The sequence below is a fragment of the Centropristis striata genome, chromosome 18, assembly GCF_030273125.1.
Source record: "Centropristis striata isolate RG_2023a ecotype Rhode Island chromosome 18, C.striata_1.0, whole genome shotgun sequence".
Lineage (NCBI taxonomy): Eukaryota > Metazoa > Chordata > Actinopteri > Perciformes > Serranidae > Centropristis > Centropristis striata.
Window position 1 is genome coordinate 14,047,540 of NC_081534.1, and position 22,336 is coordinate 14,069,875.

Here is a 22,336-nt window from a genome sequence, read left to right on the forward strand (position 1 = left end):
TTTGGAATTATATAGTAAAAATTATTTATATGTTAGATTCTTCGAAGTAGTCACCATATGTTTTGATAAGAGCTTTGCACACTTCTGTTATTCAAGGTGCACCTGGTTAAAAGTTCATCTGTAGAATTTCTTGCCTTCTTAATATGTTTGAGACCATCAAAGCAAAAGGTGGCTGAAGAATCTAAAATCTAAAACATATTCTAGTTTGTTTTGTTTACTACATAATTCCAAATGTGTTCCATCATAGTTTTTATGTACTTGATATTAATCTACAATGTAGAAAATGTAATAAAAATAAAGGAAAAAACATTGAATGAGACGGTGTGTCCAAACTTTTGACTGGTACTGTATAATTAGAATTTGCTTAAACTTGAATTTAAGGGGGGTGTAAAGGTTAACACTTTCGCCTCACAGCAAAAGGGGTGCCCGTTCCACTTTGGCGTGGTTCCTCAGTGTGGTGTTTGCATGTTCTCCCTCTGTCAGCGTGGGTCACCGGGTTCTCTTGGTTCCTAACAGTCCAAAAACATGCACTTAGGTTGAATTGGTGACTCTAAATTGCCCGTAGAAGTGAATGAGGGCGTGATTGTCTGTCTCTATGTGTATGCCCTGTGATAGTCTGGAGACTTGTCCAGGATGTACCCCGCCTCTCGCCCTATGTCAGCTGGGATCGGCTCCAGCCGCGCTTACAGATAATGAATGAATTAAAGGGAAACATGACTATTTTCCCATGTTTTTGTATCTAAGTGACTGATGCGTTTTTCATATTGGTCCATTATTGAGAGAGAATAATGTGGTAAAATATGTGTAACTTACATTAAAAGTGCTTGGTTTTACCACTCAGAGTGTCATTATATATGGACCAGTTTGGCTTGATCCAGTCTGGTTGTCATTGTGTCTATAACCAAGTCTCGTTTAAGGAGAAGTTTCATTCTGAATTCTGAATATCAGGCAGCAACAGGTCCCACGCTTTACAACAGAGACATTCTTCCTCTAAAGAAGGCAGAAGGTCAGAGCGCCTTGTTAATTTGAAACCGATCAAGTTTATTCAAAGACTTCTACATGTAATCCATTATGACTAAAATCTCAAGTTTTCATTCCTGACTACAATGATCTCCTCAGTAAAAAAAAACAAAAAACGGCCATCTGATTCTTCTTCACGAGGCGTGATCATAGAAAGGGATGGAAGGCACTACAGGGGCTCCAGCCGTTGTCGTAAAGATAATTATAAAGCAGCATGGGATCTTTTAATTACTTAATTAAACCAACTGATCTATTTAATAATTACTTACCTCTAATGAGGCACTGCAATGAGTAATTCTGTTCTGTGTAAAAAGTGGATTAAGAGGAGAATTTACAGGTGGCCAATTAGGAGTCTGCCAAGCCCTGTGAGAAAGCAGACACGGTTCAATTACAGAGACCAAGTCAAAAACAATAATTTACTCTCCTTCAGTAGCAAAACAATGACGCAACATTGTCACAGGCTGACTGAGAATAGTTGGTGTGATGAGAAAGAATCTGCTCGGTGAGATCATCTGTTTCTTGATTATCTCATCCTTTTGTATGAGGCAGACAGTGTCTCAAGCCAGAGCAGCTTTTTGAATCCAGGTGTAGTGTTCCAGTCTGTGGCTGCACTCTGATCCATCTGATCCATCCCAACAACAAACAGAAGCCCTCACATGCCTCTCAGGCCTTCTGTAAACATGAGATGACCCAGGCAATGGTCACACGTTTGATTTTTTTTTACTTTTAAAACTAAGTGAGGAAAAACCTGATCTGTGAAGGAAATGGTTTGAAAGCCTGGTGAGCTGCTTTACAGACTGGAATGTGCTCAGCTCCAACTGTCCTGCCAATTTCTCTTCCCGCAGACTCACAAAACTAATCCCCAACTTACAGGGCAACGTCCGGCATGATTGCTTTGATGAAACTCAGACCGAAGTTCCACAGCGGCTTAAGTGCATCCAAGCAAATGATCAGTCAGAGGATCATAATCAGATTAAACCGTCACCTCTTGTCAGTTTTGGTGCATAAAAGTCAAATTAATCGAGGAGGTTAGTCTCATTTTAAACAGCTGCAGACAGGTGTTATTATGTTGTTATGTGACAACAAAGGCAGACAAGACAATCCGTGTAAAGTAGCTGTTATTTAATAACCATGATTTGCTCAACAACTGTAGTTACAGTTCAATATTACCTGTCTGTGTGTGACAGACAGTTGGCAGCAGTACTGCAGTGTAAAGGCACAATGACAGATAAATGTAATGTCACAAGACATAACAAGATGACCTGCAGGAGAAGAAACAAAAATCATAAATTTACATCAGCCATAACTGGCTTTGTCAAATACAGTCCCCACTCAATCGCTTCAAATGAATGAGAATTTTTGTTTTTACAGCATTTCCTTGGTCAGTTTGAATAAGGCAAAATTATATAAATGAGTAAACACTGATAACAAAAGATAGTGTAAAACAATGTGGTACACAAATCTTACTGAAAACAAAATTATATATATATATATATATAGCAAAATGTTACACTCTCACAGCGACACACAAAATGAAATAAATGAAGTAACCAACCAGATGGTTGAGGCTGATTGACCTATGATAATACAAAAGCACAAACAAGTACAGCCTCAGTCTGAACCTCCTAAAACATGCACACAGTCCTCTGGTGGATCCTCCACAGTCTTTGAGGGTTTTCAAAACAGAAATATTCTCAAAGGCTCTGGAGATTTTTTTCGCTACATTGCTGACAGCCGTGGCAGATACTGCCAATAAATGAGTACAAAATCAAAGAAACTTTAAAAAATATATCAGAGGCTATGAATCCCTCTGAAATGCAAAAATAGCCAACTGACTGCATGTCATCTTCAGGGTCTGCATAAGTGCACGTGTTGACTTCATGTTTCTGTGGTAATAGGTTGAGGTTTTCCTTGAGTGTGTAAAGGATTATGGAACGTCCTCTTGATAATTAGAGGAAAATACAATTAACCAAAATCTTAGGTCAGTGCTAAGGACCACCTTCATCTGATCCGTTCAGCTCATGCCTACTGTTCATATGAGGAATGGCGGCCATTATGTGTCCTGTTTCCCTTTGTGTCAGGGGGTCACTCCCTCCTGGTCCATGCTGCAGCCGAGAGCTTCGATGTCATTGCTGATGTCGGTGATCATCCGGTCCCAGTCGTCTCCCTCGGAGGCCTCCTGGCCCTCGTCTGAGGTGGCGCTCCCCCCCGCTGCTCCGTTGCCGTTGGTGGTGGAGTCGGAGGCGGAGCTGGCCGTGCGCCGGTAACGGCCGAAGCTGTCTGTGATGATGCCACGGCCGTCCTTCACACCAATGGTCTCGAGGAAATTCTCAAAGTGCTGGCTGTCCTTCTCTGGTATGAAGGGACGCAGGCCTGCAGGAGGACATGATGGTGCATACGGTCATGGACTGTGTCTGACATTAGAGCTGTCTTTTAAGCACATATTTTAAGATATAGATGTCTAGGTACCATTATTGTACATGCAGGAGGGGTTGCTGCTGTTTTTTAAAATTATATTGATATGACTATTTTTGTGTATCGGCGCCCACAATTTAGAGATTTGCAGATTGTGTTGATTTTTCCTTAATATTTGGGCTTTTTCCATAAGTAGGCAGGCTAAGTAGTTACTTTTTTGGTCTGTTTTGTGATTATTGTTGTTATTTCCTACTTTATTGTGTAGTAGACTATAGATGAAGAAAATAGTGTAAAAAGTCCATTTACAAATGACCTGGATTAAATGTTTTTTTTGCTGTGTTTAAGTAGTTAAAACTATACAATCTGAAGCCTACAGATGTTTTTTGGAAAAAGTTGGTGGCTTTATAGTCTCTGTACAAGGTGCTGCGGCTGTCAAATATGGACTAGGCTTGTATTTTTAGTGGAGCAGAGAGGAGACTCGCTTTTGGGATGCTTCTGAAATGCGCTGTTGCACTTTTGGTGGATTCAAAAGCATTGTCTAGAGTGACTGCGACCAGCTCTGGCAGCCGCGTTTCAGCCGGAATGTGGCACAGCTGCGTCCGGTAGAAGTGTCTACTCTGTACAGCAGCAGCAGAGTCGCAGCATCATGTACCAGATCCAGATGGAGAGTTGACAGGCAAGATGATGATGGAGGACTTGGTGTCAAAGCGAAAAAGCAAAATCTCCTGTTTGTAATATTTTGGATATTAATCCAATTGACAAATATCTTTTCTTGTAGAATGTCTGGTGTCATCTGAAAAACTGTTGTTATGAGATTAATAACCGGTGGGAAAATTTCCTTCCCGTGGCATTCCTATTTGTAGCTTTACTTACATTACTGAAGAGACAGCAGGGCAGATGGGAGTTTTATCAACATATTGGTTTTTATAATGATTTATACAAGTGGGTCTGAAACTGTTCAACGACATAAGATCATTGTTTCTTAACTTATTAGGAAACAGAGTGCTCGTACCAAGTAGAAGAAACTTCCTGCTGTCCCCATAGAGTTGTCGCAGGTTAATGCAGAACTCGTGGATGGAGGCACCGTTACGGTATTCATGGAGCAGCGTGGCAAACTGCTGGATCTCCTGTGACGATAGTTTTGTCCGCAGCTGCAAGGGGTTAGAAAAAGGTATGGAAAAGTCAATATATGAGTTAATACAGCTTGAAAAAAAACATTATTAAAAGCAGAAGGTGAAGAGAGAGGGTGAAATGAACGTACAGTGGTCATGTAGTCCTGCAGCAGCTCTGCAGCGGTGGTGCTGAGCTCTCCTTCACTCGCAGTCTTTGTCTGAGGGGATGCTGGGGTGGATGCTGATGGAGAGTTTCCTTCGCCCTCCATAGAGACCGGGAAAGGACTGAGAGAAAAATGCATCTTGTGTAAGTCAAAATTAAAAATACACCACTTTCAACGATGTGTCAAAATCTTTCTAGATCACTGTGCCCAAAATGGAAACCTTTCATCGCAACTCTTCAACTGTGAACTCACAATGTGCTGGCTTCTGCTTCAAAGGGTTCTTTAACATCCCCTTTGCTTGAAGAATCATCTGCCAAACACAAAGAAATATATATATTTACAGGTCCATATCTGACTCATGTTCTGAAACTTAAGTTGAGAAGAGGAGAAAACAAAATTAAAAATGTAAAATTTGTCCCACTCAGTTTCTTGTTTTTTCCCCTCTTACCACTGTATAGAGAAAGGTGTCTGGTCGGTGTTGTTGCTCCATCAAAAATGGCTCTGTCCAAGAAGTCGATGGTTGATTCTGTGTAAACGATGTTAAAGACCTGGCTGAGCAAAAGACAAAGCTCCTCGGCTGCTGCCTGTAACATAAAAACATCAGCTATTAATGTGCTCTTCTGCAGAGACATATTCACAACAGTACTCAAAAGTGTTTTTGCATTAGCTCCATAGTGCTAATATTTAAGTAATAAAACTCAACAGGGAACCTTTAAGTAACAGCAGTGCAGGCTGCTTGGAGCCAAAAGTGAAATTCACATTTTAAAGCGGCTTCAGCTGGTTAAACTGGTGTGCACTTTGGTTTGAAAGCACTGTCCTAACCTGCGTAACCTCACTAAAGAAATAGATTTCCTTTCAGCATAGCCACAGATTCCAAATAATACCTTATTATCAACAGCCAGTACAAGCAGACAGCAGACTTCCACGAGCACAGCTCCACTCTCCGATAAGGAGCTCAGCGTCTGAGACTTGTTGAGATCAGGACAGGAGCTGGGGCAAGGAGAACCTCCCGACTCCTGGGCTGAAAAACGGAGATAAAAACACATAGTTCAACTATGAAGAATTTCCAACTTTTGACATTTTTGAAATATATGAATCAACAACATTTTTCATTCACATTATTGCTAGTTCCTCAAGCGCTTGTGTAAACTATAATTAACATAATTTGACCTGACAACATTGACTAAAAAAGTGTGTTCCATCAGCACACTTGCAGGATCCCTTAAATAACTATTTATTACCTGTTTTGATCACCACAAGGTGCAAAGAGTCGTCCCTGATGTAGGAGACAGCAGCAATATCATGGATTGGCACTCTCAGGATGATGTCCTCTCCATCGCGCCACACAAGCTTTATGTTATACGCCGACAAGCTCACCACTGCATCCTGCTCAGATGTCAGCTGGCCTGCCAACTGATGGGACTTCTGAGGATCACAGAGGCAAACAATGTTGGTAATTATCACTGTTGAAAAATGATGAATACCTTATATGACAATTCACTATCAATAAGTATAAGCAGTTAAAGTTTTTTTTATTAACTACAGCCTTCCATGAACAGACATGAACTGTCGAAGAAATTAATTGATTGATTGAATATAACGAATTTCAGTTATGTGGAAAAACAGAAGAAAGAGAGAAAAAGCAACCAATTGATGGATCATGTTGAATCTGATACGCACCCTTGCATTGTCAATGAGCTGCAGCACTTCTGTGCGACTTGATGGGTTCAAGTATCCTGGAACTGATGTCAGCTGCCCCAAGTACTGCACAGAATAGAGGACACACAAACCTTTTACTGAGACATGTATGAATATCCAAGTAAAAAACATACTGTAATCTAATATGTCATCATTTCCTCCTATGTGAATAGTGCTACAACATTTTTAATATGTGGTTAGGGAAGTGTGCTTGTCACGCTTACTTTGACTTCCTTCTCAATGTAATCATTAAGCAGGATGTCAGGGTCGATGCGGTGGTCAGGCTGAGAAAGTGAGAAGGTGTGCAGCGCCCTGCGCTCTGTGGCCTTCTCCTGGGCCTTCTTGTCTCTCCCCTTCTCTCCTTTCAGGAAGACTCGCTTGAATGGAGACACGATACCAGGCTGGTAAAAAAAAAAGGACAAAGAGAGGGCGGTTGTTGGAAAATTCTCAAGCCTCCTTTCAAAAAATGCAGTCTGAATTGAGACACAATTTGTTTGGATAGGTAACATTTCTATCTTTCTAAATTATTAACAATTGGCATTTACTTTTTCTATGCAACAGTATATTACCAATAATAGGGGTGGTTACTGAATTTTAATGCTTTTATGTCACCAATTGAATTGCTTTGATACTATTTAGTATCAAATAATGACTTGGTTTTTGATTCCTAACTTGATACCCAACACAAACAACAGGCATGCAGAACGCTTGTACCAATATATAATAATGCTGTTGTTTGGCTGTCTCAAGTTACATGCCATTTAGGTAAGTAAAGAAAAACTACTTTATACACAGAGATGGGGCTTACATGTGTTTGTGTTGTTGTATTTACTTGACTATAATCTACGTTTCATAGATGTACAGGAGCTGGAAAAATAAATATTGATACCATAGTGTGTAATGTTGTCATTTCTCTTTGTTGAAATAGATAACATAAATATAGTATGGGAAAAAGTGTTTAGGAACAGGTAATAAAGTCACAGTACTACTCCCAGAAATGTTTGAGGATACCCAACTCTATTAAATAAACAAATACAGGCCTATTTATATCCACTACATACATACGATGTAGAGGTAGACCAAAACATCGGCCAGCCGATATATCGGGCCGATATTTGCGTTTTTTACTTGTATCGGCATACTTATATGCCTTGTAATTTCTGCTGAGCATTCTTCCTCTGACTGGGCTGGTAGTTGCAGAGACCCAGCAGATGTAGAGCGCTCTGTTACCCAATACATGTTGCTCAAATGTCAACAATAACATGTGCACTAGGCAACAGCATTTTGCAATGCTGGAGGGGTTTTCGCAGTGAAAGTCAGTGTAAATCATGATGGAGAATCACATCTTAACCTTCATAGACCTGCTTGTTGATGACACAGTTGTGTCACAAGAGAAAATATTTTCCCTCCGTTTTCTTAAAAATGTTTCTGTATGTACTTTAGAACCTTTTCATTGCTTTGCTTGCAAACGTCCAGTTAAAAAAATGTCACATTTCATTGTTTAGCTCCTGCATCAGCTGGTTAAATGTCAACACTGTAGCTGTGTTTAGGAGCTCAGGTAAGAGTTCTTAACTCAAACCTTAATAAGTTATATTAATGGCTTAAAGCCTACGCATAATACCTAACATTTCAAAGCACGATTCTCTATTCAGAACATTTTAAAAAGCCTACCTCGTTCTCCATGAACCCTCTCTCTAGAAGAGTCGTCTAGTCAACGTCAAACACACTGCCTGGCCACGGATGCTGCCACGCTCACACAGCCTTAACTAGTCACCTGTTGCCTCCACTCACACAGTGACAGTTGCCAACCGGTGACAGACGCACACAGTCAAACACAGTGAGGGGTGTGACCCCCTCACAGAGGAAGGAAAGTGTCTCGGTCTCTTTCTCAGGCACAAGAACAGGAAGAGGACTACCCACAACTTCCTGTGATGACACGCGCACTCATACTTTGAATATTAAGCCGTTGTTTTGAAAACTGCTTCACAGATGTCAAAGACAGACAAAACAATGTGTGGGGATAATCATTTAATCCAGATCTTGATATTTTATCGTGATGTGATGATTTCTGCCTTGCATCACTCACTGAGGACTCAAATCAGCAAATGAAGGTCCCTGTACATCACTGCTAAACCAGAAGAAATACAAGACCTTGTGTATGCTACTTTGCTAACCACAGAATTCACATCTGCAATGCTGTCTGCACTGCAGATTCAATAAGTGCAGACAATTTGATGTAGTTTAAGCCAAGTCGATTTAACCCACAATAATGTTGAATGCAGCAAAGGGTCAGAAAGGTGTATTCGACATAATTTGGTTCCTGCCTGTGACATTTGATCACTGACTCACTAGACTCAATAGAACAACACAACCTACGAGCAGTGCATTATTTAACAGCATGCAACTCGTAAAGTGCATTAACATTTTATGGCTACTCCTTGTGAAATATGAGACAAGTGATACAGCAGTTGACCCCAGTGAATCCCTTCAAGATGTACAAGATGTGTCTCTTTTGGGTAAATGTGTGTTAACAAAGAAACATAAGTGAGTATGATGCGTGGCTTCTTTGCGCCGTAATGTCAAGAGTGAAAATAAAGCAGGTGGATTTTCTGATTTTCTTTCATACTTGGAGTAAGTGTAATCAAAGTCCTAACTGTTAGCCATGTGACTAAAATCTCAGGCAGGAGAGCAGAGAGTTTTTTGACATCAGTGAAAATGGTGAAGCAAAGTATTATGTAAAAAAAAAAACCATGCTGTCAATTTTGGAAGATATTATATTTGGATGGGAAACAATCCTACACAGCCACCACTGGAAACTAATTCTACAAATACTGTCATACTGCAACTGTGCGGTAATACCAGGTTTGAACTAGAACTGTGAAAAAAAGTGTTGAATGTTAAATTAGAGTTTTAATGTAAATGTTAAGAATGATGTTTCAAACTACTCGGTGCAGACCTACTAGACCCTAGGACTCAGTATTTACCGTGGAAAGGCATGATGCTACGATGTTTCCCTATCTTTCCAGATAGAAGCAGCACTTCTGTAACATCAGGATTTTGGTCATTCTTTAATTTTAACAGTTTGTACAACATTACCACTCCAACTGGGCTGAAAGTAAGCGAATACATTTATGTGTGTCAAGCAGTCAGATTGCTTACACTTGAAAAAGCAGTTTCCAGACTTTAAATGAGTCCATGTAAATCAGTTAGCAAAGTAAAAGTAACACTATCATGTATTCATATGAAGGGGCCTGGGCTTTCACTTTAATCTGTGTGATAATATAATACTCTGTGCATTGAATATCAAAAATACAATTAGGCCAAATGCTGTTTATTGTCACCACCAAGTGGCACAACAAAGAACTGTATGCACTGGTGATACTGATCCCTATCATCAACCCTGAGCAATAGGTGCAGTTACAAGTTTCATAAACCGGAAAACTGAACGCAATTATTTGTACCAAGATAAAAACAAAAATTATCTTTTTTCTTTTACATTTCCATAAAGCTGCTAGGCAGAGTTGAAAATATTCATATTTTTTTTCACTGGGCAGTTTTTGCCTTTGATGTTTGAAATTTGGAGGAGTTTACATGTACAATCACAGTTTTTTTGCCCCTAGTGATTGTGTTTTGTGGGCAAATACCATTCAATTGGGGGTAATTTTGCCCCTTGTCCCTGATTATTTCTAACACTGCAGCATGTGTTTAAATATATCCACTGGAAATCTAATTGTTTTTTGGCTGCAAGCAGGTTAGTAATAAGGTATTTTGAGTGGAAGTTTCAAAGTTATACCTTATCAAACCACATGCAGTTTGGGTTAGCTAACATTGCTGACATAACATTTCCTTGCCACAACAAACCCTCTTAACACTAGGATATCACTTAATTTCCGTCCAGATTTCCTCTCACATCATAAGGAGGTGGAATTAGACAGGAAGAAACATTAGTGCTTTTGTCATGGAAAAAATTATGGAATGCCCAGCACAATCATAGCAAAGACGTAGACCTTAGACACTTCACTTGTCAATACACTGCTTAGGTTGTAAGAGCTTGTCAGTGTCGTGTCCTGCCCTTCAGTTTCCTCCTGTGCCATCTAGAAGAACAGAGGGAAACTGTCCCCTGTGTCTGTTCTAAGACACAAGGATAAAAGAAATGTCAGCTATGTCTGAACATAACAATGTGTCTCCATATCAAACTGGATCATTAGGCAGTATGTGTATGTACTGTATATGGGAGAAAGAGCTGGGTGGTTGATACAACCAAGGAGTGCTGATTCCCCTCAGCATGACTGACACTGATAACCGCTGCCTTTGACAGCTGATGAGGAGCACGCAGATCCTACATGACCCACCCCTACATATAACAACGAGGGTTATTACTACTCTTGGAAACCTGGTTTCCTTACCCTTTTGAGAATACTGTAGCGGCATCACTGTTCAAAATCCCAACACAGGCAAAGCATTGGCCTAGTTCATACAACAGTGGCCGATGTTTTCTTTTCTTCTCTCTCTTTCTGATGTCCCAATAATACATGACACAAGCTTGTATTTTCCCCAGAGTACTGGCACTTTTCTTTGCTCTCTCTTTCACAGGGTGTCATGCTAGGCACTCACTCCTGCTGGTCTCACTGCCGTGGATCTTGTCCGGCCCCAGATGGGAATCTGATGGCGCTTCATCACCTGCTGCTGGGCCCCTCCCAGAACTCCTGTTCCTCTCTGTTTCTGTCTCCCTCTCAACCGTCTCTCTCTATCCTCTCTCCCTCCCCCCCTCCATCTTCAATCTACTCTATTCAACTCTGTTGATCTGCCCCGTACAACAACATCTATTGCACGTCTGTCCGTCCTGGGAGATGGATCCTTCCTCTGTCGCTCTCCCTGAGGTTTCTTCTTCTTTTTCCCCTGTTAAAAGGGTTTTTGAGGAGTTTTTCCCTGGCCGCTGTGAGGGTCTAACGTAGGGATGGGCAACTTAAATGCTGGAGCAGGCCACAATTTTTCATCGACACTACCACAGGGCCGCATATAGGACCATGCATGTAACCAGATATGATGAAACTGCAATTTCAAATAACTTTACAGTGCAGTAACTCAACATATTTAAAGCCCAAATGCATGTATAACAGTATAGATAGGAATACAAAAGGTTTGAAGCAAATTAAAAATAACCACTTAGTGTGATTTTTTTTTTCAGTACAAGAACAGCAGACCAACATTAATTGCAAGAAGTCATTTTGTGCATTTTTACACTGGACTTTTAAGATTCCATGCTCAAATGCATGTAGTTGTACTGAGGGCCACTTCAAGTGTGGGTGCGGGCCGTATGCGGCACCCGGGCCTCCAGTTGCCCATCCCTGGTCTAAGGACAGTGTCGTACCATGTACAGTCTGTAAAGCCCTTTGAGGCAAATCTGTGATTTGTGATTTTGGGCTATATAAATAAAACTGACTTGACTTGACTTTCAAGTAACGTTGCGTTACATTTGACTCAACACAGCGATCACACACTAACTATATCTAAATACATCCAGACTACGAAGCGAACAAGGCAAAGAGTGTCAAAGTTGATTGACAGAATAATATTAACAATAAATAGACTCGGAAACTCATAGTAATGCTCAGCTAAGACATGAAAGTTTAAAAGCTTGTTTCATTTGGACCAATCTGTTGCGCCTTACTTAACTTAGCGTTACATATATTTATGATCCGTTCGTTACCTATTTCTTACATTTCGAAGTAAGTCAGCAAATCTGGCATTGTGTTTTCGTGACTTCTTTCCCCCTGTCCGTTCATATGTACGTGATATTTGGCCAAACCTAGCTGGCAAACGGCTAAGCTATCCTGGTCTGACTAGCTAGTAAGTTAGCATGCTAATGCAGTCAACTTGCAGTAAAAAGTAACGTTAGCTATGTCAGTTACCCGACTTACCTTTTTCACTTTTTTCACATCATCCTCCATTTCTATGTAAATGTCCTCTTCTTCATATTCAGTTCAGCGTTGGGATCCAGGTGGGACGAGACATAACTAGCTACCGAAGCTTTTATCCAGCACTCATCTGAAAGTAGTTAGCTTGCTAGCCTAGCCTAGCATTGCTAAAGTGATGCCCGAATTTGAGCTGATAGCAAAACGCCATCCTTATCTTGTCCTTATTCTACAACCTTTAGGAAAAAATGTCGGCGTACCACCAGTGTCAAAATGGTATGCTTCAGTGCCGCTAACTCAATTAGAGAAATAGTCTGTATAGAGGACAAACTCGAATAAAACAGGCAAAACTTTTCAATCGTGCCGCCATTTTGGGCGTTGAACTGGTCCAGCATGCTTTGCTTTGCACAAACCAAAACAGCTGCTACTGTTAATGACAGGGACGAACCCGCAGAGGCACACTGACCAAGCGGTACTTTAGTGTCACTTCACAGGAGCCTTTCAGCTAATATAAAAAAAATAAATAAAGGCTATAATAAGAAATAATGAATGTATTGAATGTCACTCACTCAGTTCAGACTACAGAAGGGGTTTACTCTTACACAGGTGACTGTAGACTAGAGATGGGCGGATGAAGCCTTGTGAAGCCTTTGAGGCTTTTTCCTGATTGTATCGAAAAAAGATTTGAAGCTTCAAAGCCTCAAAGACAGACCCTAGCAGTTACATCTAGTGGTCAGCTGCAATTATAGGAACCACAAACTTCCAAATGATTCACACATCTTATTGATTCCAACACAAAAGCAATAAAATCAGTCTTAAGCAGCTGTGTCTTCTTTCTGAGAATCATTGTCCGTGCATGAAAGTCTTACAACACTTTAAAATGTCATTACTAATAACATGTTTAAATGTGTTGTAACAAATAATATGAAAATATTCGAATTCAACAATGTAGAAGTACTGTTGTTTGAATGATTTTGAAGGACTTCCTTGTGCCACAATTTGAAAAAAGTGAATATTGTGCTGAAGTGCTTGTGTACTTTAGGGAATTATGCAATTGAAGATTTCTTGTAACACTATGAAGCAGGGGGCAACACCGATCATTTTGCGTCTCCTTTTAACAAATGAAGCAGCGCCAAAGATTCAAATCATTCACCTCACTTCAGGTGCTTCGTTGTGACGAAGCCTCAAATTTCATCAGTCACATGATCACAGAGTTTTGATACAAGCCTCAACCTAGTGTTTCGAACCAGTCTGCTTCAATAGAGTGAAACGGGCAGTGTCAGACGGCCCATATCTACTGTAGACACTAAATGCTTTAGCCTGTTTGTTAGTTTCGAAGCTTATAGCAGCATCTTGTCAACTTTTAATTTTCTTCTGCCCCAATTCGTTAGGAAAACCCCAAATGACACTTTTTGTTTATCACATTACCTTTTGAACTAGCACACCTACGTGTAAAACAGCTGTTATTAATGTTACTTGTGCTTTCCTGCCAACTGTTTTACCCTGACAATAGTTTTACTCCACATCTGAAAGACACTAGAAGCACAATTATTATTATTATATTATAATGCAGTTTTTTTAACTTAGTCAAAGCCCATTTTAAGCGTCCATCAAACAATATCTTGACATGCTGTTGTTTACTAGGACAAGGTTGTAGAGAGACAGACAGGACAGCAGCAGATGAGACAAAAGACGAAAGATAGAAACATGCATGGATACAGACAGAGGATATAAAAGTGGTGCCAACAAAAAAGGTAAGCACTGCTCACATAATAACTGTCAAAACTGTGTTATTTACTTCTTCTTTTTTTAAATCATCATATCATATTTATCTGTCTTTGTTTTTCTAATCATGTGTATAAAGCAGGTGAAGTGAATGTCACTTTGATGGCATCAGGGAAATTGTAGTGATAAAATGTAGGGCTCAAACTAAAATTGCTTTTTTCATTTTCAAGTAACATGCCAATCCTTTGATTGTTTGGTTGTTTGATCCATAAAATGTTTGGAAATAGTGAGAAGTGTTAATCTTAGTTTGCCCAAAGCAATGGGACTTTAAATGTCTTTGTCTTTGTCAGTCCAAAACCCAAAGATTTTTAGACTAATATGATGATATAAAACAGAAGAAAGCAGGAAATCTACATATTTGAGAGACTGAAAAAGGCATTTTCTATAACCATTTATAGCTTATCAAAATTGCCTTTTTGTTTGTTTTTTTGATTCCCTAAAGAATTGACTAGTACTTGTAGCTGTAATTCAGTGCTAATCTAAAGGCATTGGATCAGAATTTGTTAGGTTAAAGGTCTGTTCAAATATGAAAAAAACATACAGTTGATTAACTCAATTGCAAATACATGTGGGCATCAATGCAGGTTAGCACGTTTGGTAACCTTGTGTTTCAGTTTGTGGGGCCTTATTTGTCTTGTATTTTGTCTGTACAACATATCAGACCCCTGACCCAACCTGAAAACTAAATGTTAGCAATAACCATATCTTTACACTTTACGTAAAAGAGACACTACAGGCAAAAACATTGCCTGGTCAATCTTGAGGTTTTGGGCTCTTTTTCTCCCATAATAAGTCTTCTTTCAGAATAGTGGAATGAAAACATCCAAAACAAACCTTTAGGTGTATATTTTACTATATTTTATCCATTTGCGCCTCCAGTACCGCTAATGTAGCCTAAACCTCGTCATCACAGGCATTGTAAGAGAGCTCCCACTCTCCTGCACAATATTATGTGTTTCAGATGTTCTATATTGTTGTTGCTAATCACCTGTAGTGTCTCCCCTCAACTATTGTTCTACAGTAATAAAGCCCCTGCAGAGCCTTGGTCAAACCACACAGGTGTTTTCACTTATTTTCCCTGATTAGCCTTTTCTGGGTTGATCACCTTCAACCTGCAGAGGTCTAATCAAAGTAAATGAAAACACCTGTGTGAGTGTGCAGCCCTTAATTAGCTCAATGAGCTAAAACGTCCGCTGCAAAACATAATATTAGGACAGATTCACTGTGCGTGCATGTGAATACAGTACTGATATATTGCACTTTCAAATACTATATTTATTTTTCTCTTCTGGGATGAACAGTCTGATATATGAATCTACAGTAAGGCTTAACATTACATTTTCAGCATAATATTTCTCTTTTCATCTAAAAACCAAAACATACAAAAAGAACTGTAGCACCATATGTTATTAATAATATTCATATTGTTCCCAAAAATAGGACATCAGTTTTGCTTTTTTAAAGAACGGGGATTCCATGAAACAATTTACTTACATTTTATATTTAACAACAACAAAGAAATCATTCCTTATATGTTCTCAGTCACAACAGAGGTTGTTTGAGTACACTTTCATAAAGATGCTACAGATTGTAGCGAAGTTGCTTACTGACATTGTGCCAACTTTTTGAATACCCCGGATAAATCATAGGTATAGTCTAGGGAGTATCCTGATAGATTTGTGAAATACACCAACAAGCTAACACAATCTAGAAATTGATTGAATATAAACAAAGCAATATTTCCCAACACCTTTTGATAACAATTTCAAAAATCAGCAGCAATTAATATGACAACCATAGTCGCTTCATTGGAATATCAAATCCATTTTAAACAAAATATTACAGCCAATTCTACAGTAACAACAAAAATAGATACACACAGATTAAGGACATATAGATGACAGGAATTTACAACACAGCAATCACGTTCTATATATTTTTTTTTACCCAAATTCCAGTAGCAGAAGTACATTTGTGCTCCTGTGCGTTTGCCAGAAAGATGCATTTTATCATCTGCCAGTTTCATTCTCTCAGAGAAAAGAAAAAAAAAAATCCTAGTGCAGTTTGAATCATAGTAAAAAAAAACAACATACTGTATGCTGAAACCAGTATAATCAACTCTATGAACAGAGTTACTGTTGTTGGTTTTTGTGCAGGGTGGAAAATCAAAATGGCACCATTGAGAGTTGAGTTTTGCTGTAAACTGTGTGGATTTGAGGTGCTAGCTCTCGAGCATTTTGAGACTGCAAGTTTCCCTCTCATTCAAGCGGAAGGCTATGCTATCAGAAAGCTAAAAGTGGACTGCAGAGTACGCAGTGTTAGCACCTTTTAAATGTATTATTGAGCACCAGGTTATTAACATAAATCAGATAAGTGAAAGAAGAAAATGCACCGTTTTATCATCTGAACATACTGCTCCAGTGGTCAAACAGATGGTCATGACACAAAGGTACAGACTTAAACCGAGGCAAACACTACAATGACCTGCTGCTACACATTAATGCAGAAATCAGAGGGTTTGTTGTGCAGTCAGAGCACTTACATGCTAAATGTTGAGGGTCACCTCACAATGACTTCTAAAGGCATGCTGGGAGGTGGTGGGAAACCAGGAAATGAGGTTTATTCAAAAGTGAATTAGTGATCGGGCCTGTTTCATCATTCCATTGTAAGAAAATGCAACGTAAGTGAATTTTTTGCGCATTTCGTCATCTTTGACTTCTTCCATGTTTTATTCCAACTGCAGGCATTATTGTTTTGGCTAGAGGATGTTTTTTTTGTTTTTTTCACACGAGACAAACGACACATAAAGTTTACGTCTTGGCACTACAAATCATTCATCATTGCAAGACAGAAGAAGATGTAAAGGCATAGACAAAAGTACAAAACAATCATTGACCAAATCGCTCTGTATCGTGGCTGGCATCTGTTAAGACTATCCATCAAACAGTCCAAAAGGAAACGCTTCTGAGCTCAGTCCAAACTGCTAGTTGTAACTCGCTGAATCAACCGGGGCTGCTGCGATTCAGCTCGCTCAAACGTAATAAAGATGAGGAAACCTACGTTCAAGTACAGAAGATGTTTAGTATTGCCTTACTTTTTCACCTATGTCTCTTGACAGAACCAATAACTGGGACATGACATGGGACCCACTGCTTGGTTCTGTCATACTGTGAAGTTTAGTTGTAACACTGTAACTAGGAAACAGTGCAGTCCTGTGGATGACAACTTGGATGAAACGGTAAGACTAAACGGCGTTGTCGATTGAGGTGTGAGCTGACGGTATTGAGAACTTGGCTTGATCTGGTTGGGGGAGACAGACAGGGAGAATATTGTTTAGTGTTGTTGTCGTCGTCTTTGTGAGTGTGCTGGCACATGAAACGAGTAAAGAAAGACATTGGCATTGTTGTTTGCGGACCTGGCTGCCATGGCTGGATTGAAGCACCCAAAGTAACAAGGCACAACAAGGACTGAGAAGAACAAGCTTGCTGTTCAAAAGCTCTTGCTGTGTGTTGTGGCTGTCGAGGGATGTGGAGTCGGGCAGGTAACCTGACAGAAACAATTCTCTGTCGGGGATGTCTTTGTGACCTTGTTTATGTCTTTATGGTATAAAGTGTGGCAGCCTACACTGTATAGCAACTGCTTCCACTTGCACTCCTGTGTAACTTAGCTCTTGAAACCCGTGCATAATTTAAAATAACAAGAAAAACTCTTAACTAAAACCCACGTATTAACCAGCTTTTAGCCATCCTTTTAACTAGATACAGAATGTGGCAAAACTATGATTGTTCTGCAGAAATCTGCAGATCCTGCATGATTTATAAAAATCCAGACTTGTACATATACTCTTTGATTAAGACTTAATTAAAATCAATTAGTGTAATTAACAATCATTACTACTATTCTAATGACACAGTTAAGCAAGCATAAATACTCTGCGTTTAACGACATTAAGCACCACTAGATGAAATGCAGCCCAGTTGTACATAATCTTGTTTATGATGCTATATAATATCGTTGTCCCACCCACCCACCCCCACCCACACACCCACACACACACGCGCACCACAATGAATGAATCACAGTGTATTTGCACCTGATTTGGACATGTGTCCACGTCTGGAAAAGGTCAGCAGTGTTTAGAAAGGATGCACCATACGCCAGGCAGCCAACTACCACAAAAAACGGCCCCTCCCCCCCACCCAATAATAAGAATGAGCAATCATTCCCAAGAAAATAAAAATGTGCAAACCATAATTTAGTGGTACAATCCCAGCCGAGAAGTGGTCCAGGATGCAATGTGTTAAGGAAAAAATGGAGACCCTTGAGGACATGCCTGGGGATGAGAACTGCATTGAGACACCCCTGAGTCAGCTGGTTCAGTGGTCTTGTTTGTTGGTCCTGAGGAACCCCTGTATTGGCTGTTTTGCTTAGTTGTTTTTTTTTAGTTTAACAATATTATTCATTATTTGTTAATTGACTACCTATTAACATGGCTGTTCATTCACTACAACAGAGAGGAACTACTCTGGCTACTATGGTAAACAATGAACGAGTTGTTTGCATACTCATGTATATCTATACATATGGTGGGTTGGATGTTTGCTCCACCCTAGCTGACCCAACAGTTCTCAATTACTCAGGGCTGAACATCGCTTTTAAGCTGAAGGGTGGCAGACCCTGGATGTTGAAGCTCTTGGTTATGGCAGTGTACCTCATTGCATGTTCTCATGTCAGGATCTCCAGTTGTTCAGCCTCAACCCCGTTGTTCAGTTACCAGAGAGTGTGAGAGTGTTTCACGGGGAGTGCGCCAAGGCCCAGCACCGAAGAGATGGGGAAGAGGGCGGAGCAGCAACCGAGGATGGAGCCGAACAATCGGCGAGAGGACAGAACTGTGGGAAAGGGCTGAGGAGGCGCACAAAACACCGCTATGCGAGCTCGATCCCCTACTACATACTGCACGTCGTACAGTAAGTGCTTTCTCACACAAGCCAAGGAGGAATCACACACCATGCTCCAGTCAGGCCCTTTGTCACAATTTGTCCTCTTGTTCTTTTCCAACCCCGGCAAAAACCCCCTCTCACCTTTGGCCTGGACTTACATGACCTCCGCCTTTTACAGTACGATGTTAGCAGGCACATGCGGCCACAGCTAAGCAGAAAGCCAGTGAGCCAGGAGAAAGGAATCTCTGCTGTGTGGAGGGCTCTTGGGCATCCCTTGTTGGGTGCATTTGTACTAATGCCTCATACTAAAGTCATGCCAAACACTGCAATGTAAAAAACACACATTATATATTCGGATGAATCATTGACTAAATAGATAAAATTGAAGTATGAAATGCATTCATTATTCTCATGAACTTTTTCTTAGCCCTCTCTGGAAATTTAAGTCAAGCTCCTTTGACTTGGAAGGCATGTTTTTTTTAAATTTTATTTCATGAGTGGATACAGTGGTTGTCCCGTGGTTATCCGTAGTGGAGAGCTCCCGCAGGGTGGGAGAGTGTATCAGTGTACAATTGCTGCACAGCCGGCCTATAGATGGCACACACTTTGCAAGGACTCATTCAACTGGTTCATGGGGGCAGATAAATTGAAAAGACAGTACTGTAAGATGCAATTTGGCTTTGTTTCAACCGCTCTAGCAGATGCCAGAACAGTTGCGCTGTACACCCAAATAAGAGCATAACCTCTTTGAGGGCACACTGATGTTGAGGGGTATACCTTTAACACTGCACTGCACAACATTTTCAGCTATGTAAAAAAGTGTGTGTTCTGGCAAAATATAGTTATGTCAATGACTATAAATGTGGACACAAATACGCACTGAAGTATAATAGCATAGAAATATCTTCTCGGATTGGTCTTTTTTTTTTTTCCAAGAACTTATGACAAGTCTTTGCACCCAATAAGCATATATTTTATCAACCTAAATCATTTGTTGATAAGAAAACAAAATAGGGAGGTTGTATTAGGGAGCACTCTCTAGGATTCAAAAGGGAATGGTGGAGGATTCCATGAAGGCTGTCTTTGCACTTCAAACAACAATGTGTGCTGACACACATTTGTACCCTTCTACCCTTTACTAGACACTTACAATCTTTAAAAAAAAGTCTTTGGAATGTTTTTTTCTTGTGATTTTCTAGCCACCAATTTAGAAAACGTTGTGCTCATTTCAACTACATTCTACATTCCTTTTATCGTGCTTTTTTCACCTCAGGTGGTTATTTTAATAGTTTGTGCTGTCACAACTACGGGTGAAAATGACCTAGTAAGGCGCGCTTGTTACAGCTTGCCTCCACTGGAGGGCAGTCTGCACTGTAGAAATTGAATATGTGGGTGGAACTGATTGAAGGTCAGTGTGCTTCTTTTTTTCTTCCATACATGATGCGATTACGATTTAGGATTTTGAACAAAAATAGTACAGCCAGGATACACTTGAGCCACATAAGCTCACAGAGGGAAAATCCATTTTGAAGTGCTTCTCTCAGACACATCTTTGATTGTGTCCTTTCTGTAATTTACAGTATCATGATAGAAATTTCAGTGCTTTTTGATTCACGGGCTAAGGACTTGGTAAACATTATCATACATTTCAATAATTTACATAAAGAATGGCAGTAAATGTTGGGATGTGCAAAGACCTGCCCCCTCTGAGACTCTCCTCCATCATTCCCATCAGGCTTTGCGCCAGTCCCATGTCACAGGGACATACAATATGCCCTTCACAAGTATTCACAGGTTGAATCACCAATACAGTATAATGTATTAAACACATTTTATAATGAAACATTCATATGTTATCTACACACTCATACAGAACCCTCCTCTGTCGGTGTAGAGGGATTATATGATACTTCTGTATATATCACATCAGATACTGTAGGCTCATAATTTTCTCTCTGTACTGTATGTTTTTTCCAAAAATAAATCATGACTGTGTGTTTAGACTGTCTTGACAGATTTTCGCTTGGCTAACACACATCTCCTGCAGGAAAATTGAATGATCAGAGGGGAGAGAAGGAGAGAGTGGAGTGTCAAATCGAAAGAGATAATATTTGGAGAGGAGGAAGAGCAGGGTGAAAGAAAGGAAAAGCATGTGCATCGTAGTGTGTAAGAGGAGGTGACAGAGTTGTGGGAGAAGGTGCCTTCAGAGGGAGGATTCGTACTGCAGGAGTTCATAAAGAAGCGGACCGTCCCTATACCTGATGCCCACCGCATTAGGGCTAATGTACTGCAGCACGTTTATGGTCCTGCGCAGGCGCCGATCCACAAAGTGTGCATCCCAGGCTGGGTAGCGTTTTCTGGGCATGTCTATCTTGATGAAAGGACCCTCTTGGCGGATGGGCCTGCCAGCTGCATCCACAGGCTCTGTGGACCTCACCTGGAAAACCGGAAGGCAGGTGTCCGTGGCTGTTTCATCTGACTCCTCGTGCTCCCCTGCCAGACCCCGTGTGGGCGTGGCCTGAGAGCCACGGGGGCCTGGTGTGGGAGCCATGGGCTCGGCCTCGGGGGGTAATGGAAGGCCCCACAGAAGCTCAGCACAGCAGGAGCTCGCCAGCACCCTCAGTCGGGGGCCCATCGGGTGAAGAACCCCGTAATAGAGAACCATGCAGGCCACACCTGAGGCAAAGCACAGGAAGACGCCACAGAGGGCAAAAGAGGCATAGGCGTCAGTGGTGACTGGGTCGCGGTACGCATACCAAAGGAGGCTGAGGATGGCGTTCTCGAACAGTACTACTGTGTAATAGGCCACCATTCTGTACCGCGTCCGGCCCGCACGTACATTGAACCAACAGAAGACATAGACCACGCCCACCACCATGTTGAACAGTACCTCCTCCCACTTGGACATGCAGAAGTCGGTGCCGCCATGGATGACCCAGAAAGCCATGGCGCACCAATGGAGCACCACAAAAATGCCAAAGTAGATGTGGAAAACAGAGGCAAATAGAGCAAGGGAGAGCACCCGTGAGGAGATGGTAAAAAGGCGCCAGAACAGATGCACCAGAGCACCTCGGTAACTCATGCTCTTCTTGTCGTCACGTGAATCACGCAGGAGTTTGTGGTAAGAGGCTAGCACCCAGGCCAGGGACAGGAGGGAGGACATGGCAGAAAGACCTGGGAATACAGACAGAGAGAGAGAGAAAGTATGAAAGCAGAGAAAAAACCAAAGCCGTGTTTCCATTCACATAATCCAATAAAAGTTCCTAAATTGTGCATTTACGCTCACT

General features: G+C 40.8%; 2 protein-coding genes across 2 annotated transcripts in view; both read right to left on the minus strand.

Annotated features, from left to right (window-relative positions):
- Nucleotides 1-2,127: 2,127 nt before the first annotated feature.
- ccm2 (CCM2 scaffold protein) lies at nt 2,128-12,903 on the minus strand. Its single transcript, XM_059356820.1, has 10 exons — nt 12,331-12,903; nt 6,634-6,810; nt 6,392-6,475; nt 5,953-6,136; nt 5,596-5,732; nt 5,160-5,295; nt 4,964-5,021; nt 4,697-4,832; nt 4,448-4,586; nt 2,128-3,393 (listed from the first exon to the last, which is right to left on the minus strand). Exons 1-10 carry the CDS (start codon nt 12,358-12,360, stop codon nt 3,098-3,100), a joined length of 1,377 nt encoding a protein of 458 aa, XP_059212803.1. The 5' UTR covers nt 12,361-12,903; the 3' UTR covers nt 2,128-3,097.
- Nucleotides 12,904-15,363: 2,460 nt separating this feature from the next.
- Nucleotides 15,364-22,336, minus strand: part of xkr6b (XK, Kell blood group complex subunit-related family, member 6b) — a 67,229-nt gene continuing 60,256 nt past the window's right edge. Inside the window, exon 3 of the mRNA XM_059356635.1 lies at nt 15,364-22,223. Within this exon, the coding sequence (XP_059212618.1) occupies nt 21,253-22,223 (971 nt within the window). The 3' untranslated portion in view covers nt 15,364-21,252. The remainder of the gene's footprint in view (nt 22,224-22,336) is intronic.